General features: G+C 38.3%; 1 protein-coding gene across 3 annotated transcripts; it reads right to left on the bottom strand.

Annotated features, from left to right (window-relative positions):
* Window positions 1–238: 238 nt before the first annotated feature.
* On the bottom strand, window positions 239–9,052 carry LOC132785444 (elongation of very long chain fatty acids protein 7). 3 transcript variants are annotated; one of them, XM_060791551.1, is made up of 4 exons: window positions 8,921–9,052; window positions 1,917–2,149; window positions 1,291–1,856; window positions 239–1,230 (listed from the first exon to the last, which is right to left on the bottom strand). In XM_060791551.1, exons 2-4 carry the CDS (start codon window positions 1,975–1,977, stop codon window positions 952–954), a joined length of 906 nt encoding a protein of 301 aa, XP_060647534.1. In that variant the 5' UTR covers window positions 1,978–2,149; window positions 8,921–9,052; the 3' UTR covers window positions 239–951. The 3 variants fall into 3 exon arrangements, with proteins under 3 accessions (XP_060647534.1, XP_060647531.1, XP_060647533.1); XM_060791548.1 differs by having other exon boundaries at window positions 8,945–9,052; XM_060791550.1 differs by lacking the exon at window positions 8,921–9,052 and adding an exon at window positions 4,472–4,561.
* Between the last annotated feature and the right edge of the window lie 794 nt (window positions 9,053–9,846).

Genomic DNA, 9,846 nt, shown 5'->3' with positions numbered 1-9,846 from the left:
TGAATTGGCCAAATAGCTGATGTGTGTGCTTTTGGCCATGTCTAAGGTACCATTTTGACTAATTTAATGCGTTTTATATTTCCGCTGTGCTTTGTGCGACGGTCAAAGAGTCTTATAATCGCATCACATCCGTATGATGCTATTCAATAGAAATTGCAAATCATTAAGTACCAGAAATTATGTATACGCAATGTATGAAAATAAAAATCATTAGATGTTGTGATTGTTTTTTTTCTGTAAATATATGTGTATTTGTTGGGATTTTGTTTTCGTTTATGCCTAAGTACTTTACATACCAATATCATTATTTATTAAATGTATATATTTATAAAATCTATGCAAGACATTGTTTATTGTTTCTATTTCTTTGTGCTGTCAATGCGTCGCTTAACTTATTTACACAACTAATTCCTCTTTGTCATTTCCTCGTTCACTTAAAACTTAATTCGGCATCGGGTCGAATAAACATACAACTTCTTTCATTTCGCTTCGCTTGGGTTTGGTTTTGGGTTTGCTTTTGCTTATTTTTGGGATTTTCGTTTTGGTTCATAAAAGATGAACACACAAACACATAACACACACACATCAAACGAAGCGATGGCTGCGAAAAAGCATTTAACTGTTTGCCTACTAACTCAAACCTCATTTTCTCGAATTTTTACATATTTTGTTTCTTTTTTTTTTTTCTGGTTTGTTTTTTTTTTGGTGGCGGATTACTTAACAAATTAGTCAACAAAGTTGTACATAGAACAACGCCCGCCTCCATGACAGATGATTCTCTGAGGCAAGTCACATTCTCTCTCGTATTTGACTCCACGGCTGGCGTTGTTCATATGTGTGTGTGTTTGTCCCGCTTTGTACGAGTATTTGGGAGTAGTTGGGAAATTGGGATAGTGGATAGGAAGCTTAAGGAAGTTTAAGGGTTAAGGTTTTGTTTTGCCGGCCGGCAACTTACAGCACTTTCTTTTGTGCTGGCGATGTTTGTATGGCGGCATTAAAGTTCTTGGCGCAGCTATCGTTGTTGTTGTTGTTGTTGTTGCTGCAGACCTCTTTTTCAGCCTTGGCCTTGGCAGCTGCCTGTTTCTTCTTGTAGGACTTCTGGTAGAAGTCATTGAAGAGGAAGTAGAAGAACACAGCGTTGGGCAGCGTAAAGCAGACCGACCATCTTGGATAACCGCAATCGGTGTACAGCAATTGGGTTTGATGAATGAAGGCGCAGCAGAACTGGATCTGTTGTGGCATAAGGTTATCGGTTATATATTTCTATTCAATTTCATAGACTGGACTTACCATTTGCAGATTGGTGATGTACTTCTTCCACCACAGATACTTTTGCATTTGGGGTCCAAAGGCAGAGAGGAAATAGTACGAGTACATAACGATGTGCACAAACGAGTTGATCCAGCCAATGAAGGTGCCATGGCCGCCAGGATAATATTTGGAAGTGCCCCAGCTGATCATGGGCATAACAGTATGATGATAGACATGCAGGAATGTGACTTGACGATCATTCTTGCGCAGCACAAAGAAAATAGTGTCCAACAATTCGGTGATCTTGGCCATGTAGTAAACATAAACGACACGAGCTTCGCGGTATGCCTTAGGCGTGCGTGACCAGTCGACGGGTTGACAACGCCAGCTGTAATATTGCCAGATGACGACGCCCTCGTACACCATCCAGACGCTCAATGCCACCTGGAAGAAATTGTAGACCAGCAGGGTGCGTTCCAGCTTGAAAGGTTTGCGATCGCGCATGAAACGCGGTCCCCATGACAGCACAAAGTACAGATAAAAGCCCAGAATGGTGAGCAGGGGCAGCGGGGACTTGATCAGGAACCAATCATTTGTGCGTGGATCTACGAAGAAGCATTTTTGATTATAACAAGTGCATTCAGTTAAAGAGTACTTTTACTTACCAGCCAATTCGATGAACAGAAAGTTCCAATAGTCTGTTTGTGATGCGTTCACGGCCGCCATTTTTAAATTTGTTTGCTTCACTTCCTCTACTACTTGTTGTTGTTGTTGTTTGTCGGTAGTGAGGGGAGAGGTAGTATTTTATTCCCTGTTCTTTCGTTGAAATTTAAAAATCTGCTAAGCGCGCATGCGACTCCGTCAGTGTGCTCGAAGCGAACGAGTTTTGTCCAATGTTCTGTGATCGGGAATCGAAATAGAAATTAAGTTAAAAAAAAGCTTTTTTTGTTGTCAAGATCATAAACATTTAAAATTATGTAAATGGCATTCACAAGAACTGGAAGAAGCAGCAGAACCGATCAGCAGATTTGCCATTATCAAAACGTATATTCATTCTATTGTTTTGCCGCTACTATTTTGCTTTTTCGCTGTTGCTGAGCGGGCATGACTTGGCCGAAAACTAGAAAACTCGAAAGTAGTTTACGTATCTCGATGCAAACTATGATAGAGAGTTGGGAGACGTCGCTCAGGGCGTGGCATTTGGCGACCAACTCAACTTTATTGCTGTTGAGTCTCTTGTCGGCCAAAACGACACCTCTATTTTTATTATTTCTCTTTTTGTCTTGGCTGTCTCTTTTTACTTTTTGGAAGCTGTGTGCAATGCGAAATTATCATGTAACAGTTGGAGTAAATTATTTTCATTATTACGAATTAAGCAAGCATCTTTGGCGGTAATTGTTGGCATGTAGGTGGATCCAACAGACCAAACAGAGCAAAAGCAAAAGCTAGAGCTGTTTTGTCTTTCACGTGAAACACACACGATATAACAACTTTGCGCGCAGTTCAACATAATTGTTATAAAGCAACCAGCAACAGGTAACAAAATAACCGCTAATAACTGTAAACATGACCGTCGCTCAGCTGGACAAGCTGCAGCAAGTGGCCAGTGGTCACTTGAACTTCACAAAGGCCATGCGGCGCTCAAATAATATATCAAGCGACTATTAAGTGGCATTCGTAGTTGTTGCTTGGTTTTTTTCTCTCAATCTACATCGATTTGTTGTTGGCTGCTGTCTCGGATTTTGGCCATTTCCGAGGCTAATTCTAGTTTCTATTTATGTTTTTATTTCGATTATTATTATTTTTTTCACACCATACTCGTAATTCTGGGCAGCTTCTTGAGCTTTTCATGCATTGACGGCGATCAAATAAATATTTTGAAGGGCACGTTGGCTAACAAGCTAACTGGTTTGCTTTTGACTTGGCTCATTTCCTGCAGTATGCTTTTGGCGTTAATGCTATTGCTCTTGTATTTATTTGTAGTTGTTTATAGTTATGAGTATTTGCTGCAACCATAAATGCGAAATGAACCAGAAAATGAGCGTCGAAAAAGGTGCTAAAAGGTGTCCGCAGTTGAAAAACCTTTTGGAAACAGACAAAAATAAAAGAAACTGTGCCGCACAGAATCGAGTTTTTAAATTATCAATTTTTTTGACTGACTTTAAGTCTGACTGACTGGCTGACGCATAGAAAAAGTCAAACAACTAAATGGTCATACAAATGAACCATCAAATTTGCGCTTGGCTAATGAACAAATAATGCCAAAGGCCTTGCCATATATTTTCGATATTAGCCTAGCCAGTTCTGACCAATGGCCAGTCCGGTGCCCAGTCTCCAGCCCTGTGAGCAAGACCACATGCATGGGAACCAAAATAACTGTCAAAGTCACAAACAATAATTCGCGCTTCGTTGCGGTGATATGTCACATAAGCATATGCTTTATATGACTGCGTCGTGTTTGGCTGATCATCTTTAGATTTGGATTCGCCGCCATTTCCACTTGGTTAGTCATTTGTTAAAATGGGTTAGGTGTGTGTATGTGTGTGCGTTTCTTGCAGATCGTGGATCATGGAGATCGCACATCTTGGGCCTTGGCTACGCCTTTAGGTGAGCAGCAAAATTGTGTCAACAATTGCCAAATCAAAAAACAAAAATCCCAAGAGCAAGTTTCGTAAGAATTGTGAGACATTTTTTGATATAAGTGTGTTTCTGTTTGGCCCAAGCGAAAGTTGAATGACCTTGGCGCAAAACCTTTTGACTCTCGTGTATAGATGAATTTTGCATATGATTTGCATAATAATTGTCAGCTCTTAGTTCAGAGTTCTAAGCAGCTTTCATAGCAGCGCTCATAAATCACATTTTAACACTAACACTAACAAAATTGTCGCGTGGGGCGTATACTTAATCTTCTTAGCCACTTTCAGGCGCATATCCTGCCACACACACACACATACAACAAACACGTTGAGAGTCTTTTAAAGCCAAACTTGAATTACATAAATATATACAGATATTTATACGCAGAGTAATACCGAGACGCAGACAAGCACCTGTTGCAATCGTCACTTAATTTACAGCAGCGACAACAGTGACTGCTCTTAATGCTAACACCATGACAACTATTTTTTCATCTGCTTCTTCTTCTGCTTCTTCGTCGGACAGATCTTTGTGTTATTATGTACTATGATTATTATTGGTATATTATAAGGGAGAGAGAGACCTCTGCTCTGCTGGCATCCGCTACCCACGAGACTTGTACGCGTACTGAACTGCTATGCCGATTTGTGCGCTGCTATGTATAAAAATTTCGTCTATAGGTTTTGTCTTGAACTTCCCCTTTGCCGCGTGCGCCTCTTCTAAATAAGATTTTTGTTAGCTATTGCTGATGTTGTTGTTGTTGTTGTTGCTGATGCTTGTAGCTCATCTGCCGTTGAACGTTCTTTTGGTAGCTGGGAAGCTGCGTTTCATAGTCGTCGCGTCTTGTCTCATATCGCATCGCATCGCATCGTATCGCTTAGTCTCGTTTTTTTATATTGATGATTATAATGACAACAGCATTTTGCTATAGCTGACTGAATGCTGTTGTTGCTGATGTTGGAGTCTTGTTTGCCGGTTATTGTATTTCAAATAGTTGTTGGCTGAATTTTAATTGGTTTGTCGGTTACGTATTCAGCATTTGTATTTTAAAATAATAAATAATGTTTTCCATAATTGTTGTTATTGGCTAGAAAATATGGTGTTGCTCGAAAGAGAGCATTAAAGAGCCACCTCACAATACACAATAAATACATAAGTGTACTTCTTATATACTTCTTATATAATGGTTTAAGTTCTTAAACCTTGCTCTACTTTGTATTTCATTCTTCGAGTTGTGTTGAACTTTAAACATTTAAATACGCCTACAAGAATTCAGCAAATTGACCTTTGTTTAGGCCAACTTCAATTGAAAGTGCAACTGCTGTGTAGGCAAAACGATTAAACATGTTGTAAAACCACTTGGTACACGTGTGCTGCAATGCGTAATACTTGTGGGTACAAATCGAGTGATTAAGTGAGAACATAATAAGAAAAAAACAATAATGCTGATGGCGTCAAGGTCAGCATATTGGCGGCTTTTGAGTTCCGTTAATTTTGTCTCAATCCAAGGCGACACTTGTCCGGTGAAGAAAACAATCAGAGGAAAACGAAAAATACAAAACCAGTCGAAAATTATTATTTCATTTTGATCATTTACATATGAATTCTAAAGGCCCAGGGCTCGATTCTTGAGCACATCGCCAGCCAGCATCACGGCGATCGCAATGCGAGTCAATGTCACTTCCGGGTCAAGTTTGAGGCTATTTATCCATCACAGTATCTATCTATCGTTTCGTATTGATTCGTATTAATGGCCAACACTCTTGTTACTGTTACCTAGCTGGGACCGGGGCTGGGGTCACTTGAGGTTCAACGTTGGATAACTGTGTCACCGGCGAATTGAACTTGACCCTGCCTCGCTTTTTAAAATGTTTGTGTTTTTCTTTGATTTTTCTGTTGATAAAAAAAGCTCGTCCAGTTTATCATGAACGACTTGATTAATAAATATATTATTATATGCTAATATATTGTATAGGCTCATGTCCCAAAAAGCCGATTCACCTATCAACAGTAGGCCAAAACTAATTCCAAATCATTAGACATCACTCATACGCAACGTTCGCCGAACTCTTCCGGTCGGGCAACGAATTTGATTTAATTTAATTTGTTGGCTGCTCTTTTGTTTGATTTGTCGTATATCACACAAGCAAAGACCGTTCACACACTATCATAATCATATGCAAAAGAGTCTGGCTTGGACTGTTGATTTTGTTTATTATCTTGCTGCAGAAATGCCTTCGACGTGGATGGAGGCAGCCGCAAACAAAGTTGCGAGCTTGCGGCCTGTGAGACACGAGCCACTGCAGGTTATGCAAATTTCTTCCGCAAATATTTACATAGCAACGAATTCAAAAGGCATCGACGAAACCGTTAACAATTATTATTTGATTTTTTTCTTGATTAATTATTTCGTGTCTCATTTTGTGATTCTAATTCGCAAAAATTTGACGTACGCAATTCGCAATTAAACGTACAAACTTCTTGGGACTCTTTACCATATGCATAACTTGATTCAGCACAATTAATAATTATATTTAACAAGTGTCTGACATCAAGGTCGCATATTGGCTGAAAGATAGTAAATAATACACATTCAAAGTAAACCATTCATAAAAGTCTTAAAAAATGTAATTTACGAAATCTGCAAAATGTGCATTTAATGGACAAATTAGCATGTTAATAATTATTTTTATTCGAAAGCCGTCAATTTAATTACGCTATTAACAGTTGAATGTGTAACATTAAGTTTTGTATGTTACTTTTGTTGTTGTCTGCTCAAAGTTTGCAGCGCCATCTAGCGATCATGGCTTGGCTTAAAGCTTTTTGGAACGTTGCCAGACTTGTGGAAAAACTAAGCTTGGCTTGAGTTCAGCCTCACTTCAGCTAAAGCTATCAACTTTCAAAATTTTGCCGAGACGATTGCGTTGTTCTAATTAAAAATTACAGCTACTCATAGAAGCTGCCAGCCTTGTCGAACCAGTTAATACCATATTTACAATTACTTTGTAATAAGCAGAGATATGTTAATAACATCTATTGCTTCTCAAAAATGTGTTAAATATGAATTAGTTTTGGGCTCTGCGTATAATGAATGCTCTCCAAAGTATTGCTCGATATTAGATAACATTTTTCACACCTTTTATCAAAATCTATACAATTTAGAATGAGTAAATTAGAGTTGCATATTAATGCTCATACAAGTATAATAAAAACTCGTATTGAAAATTGATTAAATCTGCAATGTGAATCAATGAATTCGTCTGTTCGAAACCAATAAAAATGGCATGAATTTTGAAATTTCGATTGTTCTTTGGAAGTCATTGCACTTCATAACTAGTTGTCTCAAATAGTCCCATCTTCTATTGTTACTCTGCATTGTGTGGCGCAAATTAAACGTGTTTTGAAGCATCGCGGAAATGCTGAAGTCAAAGACACTGTGGTTATACCTCAGTTAAATTATATCATGCCGTTTAATAATTTAGCGCCTAGAAATCGTAACCTCAGCACTTTTGCGGCTAATCGAAGCCAGCGAGATACCGTTGAGGCTCTACATGCCCTTGTCGGAAACTTGTTTAACGTATTGAAAAAGAAAAACAAATCAAAATAAAAAGATTAGTATACAGCAGCCACAGCCGAAGCAGCAGCAGCAGCAGCAGCGGCAGCGACAACAACAAGAACAGATAGAAAATATACTTCCGTTTCCTGATCGCCGCTTAAAGTTAAGAAACTGATAAACCTGCAAACAGTTATGTTCGACAGCACACGCAGTTATATCACCAAGCTGCGGCGTATTTTCACATTTAGCTTCTAATGTGATTAATTAATAATTTAAAATTTCAAATTCTAGAAGGTATATGCGCTCAACCGTTTTGCGTTCATTAAAATGCCGAAAACGCCGCAACTCTGATTTTCAGTATGTCAAGTTCATGCTGAATTTTAATTGCTGAAGACGCACCGCACGGTCTGACGATCTATTCTTAGGCCAAGACACTAAGCCAAGACACTCTTGCGCTCAATCATAACTTCGAGCATATTAATTCATATAAAGTCGCAATATTGTTCAAGTTCAGCGCGATACACGGGCGTTATGATGGCAACGTTTGCCAAGAACATTTCCAGTTTCTTTGTTTTTGGGGTCTTTACCAATCGTTAACTGCGTTTATGTATCTAGCTTCTGCCTTCAGTTAAAGTCCATGCAAAGTCTTGGGGGATTTTTATTTTGTTGCGCTATGGAACTGTGGGAGAAGTGTAAGCTTGTCCGGTTGTTGATCCGCCATGACTCGACTTAGTACTTGCTTTGAATGGCCTCAAAGTCTGGCAATGTTGGTGCCCATAAATATGACGTATACGTACATATTTAGTTTTCATATTCAGCCCAAAGAATGGGATATTTGATCAAGTTATTAACAGTTCGGCTAGCACATGGCCATTGGCATTTAAGCAAATTAGTGAGCGTCGGGAGTTGACCATCAGCGGGGGATCGTGCTGTGGTCTTTCTTTGCTATATTGCTACTGATTCTTTTGGGCCATAACAATTCCCAAGGGGATTACCGAACAAAAGCTTATGCGTTTACGCTTTCAATTAGTATGAAAATGTATACATATTTTGCTACTCGAACTTTCAAATACTCTCTTGCAATTAGTAGTAGATGAAGTATTTGAACACGTTTGTGGTTCGCTGTTGTATCGAAAATTGTTTGATGCGCTGCTATGCAAAATTAATTATGTTCCGGGTTTGAATCGGACAAATAACTTAATGTTGTGATGAAGACAAAATAATGTGTCTTAAGAAAAACTTCAAAAACAAAGGTAATTTAATATTCAACATGGGATGCTGTTAACAATCTCTTTGGCTATTATTCGCTAAATACCGAATATTAAAATTAGTTATTTGTCTGCGCCCGCACAAGATGCGAAATCTGTGATATTAATGCTTTACTCATCATGTGTTTGTTTATGTGGTTGTGACAATATTATTTTTAGCTATTTATTTATATCCGCTTTTGGTTATTATGACACAAACAGTTCGTACCTCTTGGATATCACAAATACTCACTCATATCCAGGGTATCTGCTTGTCCGTATTGATTCGAATAATTTACATAGAAAAGATTACAGTATTATATAATATTAACCAATAATATGTTGAGAGCAGCACATCTTAAAATTGTCAACTAGAAAATGCTCTAGCAGCAAAACATGATCATTGTTTATATATGTAGCAGACGAAATCAAAATATATATCTTCAGAGATTGTCTTAATGATAATAAAGCAATTAAGAAAAGCTCACTGATACCATAATATACACACTAACTGCAGTGGCTTTTTATGCTCTTAGTAACCTTTTAAACAAAATTATAATTTTAATACGCGCTACCCACAGGGTAGAAGGGTATCATAGCTTTGTGCATTCTGGAAATGTATGTTACAGGCAGAAGGAGGCGTCTCCGACCTATAAAGTATATATAATATATCCTTGAGCAACGTCATCAGTGGAGACGATATAGCCATGCCCGTCTGTTCGTCCGACTGTATTTCAGAGACTATAAAAGATAGAGATATAATTTGAGCTTTCTAGTAAGTACTATTCAAAGTGGGTAGCGGGTATCTCACAGTCGAGCACACACTCGACTATAGCTTTCTTACTTGTTGTTCATAGTATAACCCGCGAGATGATAGCTGGTCAAATTTTATTGAGTACAGAAAACTGCCTATACTCGCAGTATATACGAGAAGTTGTAGCGAAAGTTCGCAAAAATAATTCGCAAAGTTGAATTAGATAATGATTATGGCAACCAGCTACCTTTGGATCTAGCTATAAAAAATATAAAGAGTAAACACTAAAGTTGTTACTCCACAAAAGGTGCAAAAGGTGTGCGAGATTGTTGACACTTGAGTCCACACGCCTGAATGGAATCAAACTATTTTGCACTATCATTTAGATAAAATGTTGCATA

This window comes from Drosophila nasuta, chromosome 2R (genome assembly GCF_023558535.2).
Source record: "Drosophila nasuta strain 15112-1781.00 chromosome 2R, ASM2355853v1, whole genome shotgun sequence".
NCBI classification, from domain to species: Eukaryota; Metazoa; Arthropoda; class Insecta; order Diptera; family Drosophilidae; genus Drosophila; species Drosophila nasuta.
The sequence above is the reverse complement of the archived record's forward strand: the minus strand, read 5'-3'. Positions and strand labels throughout refer to the sequence as shown.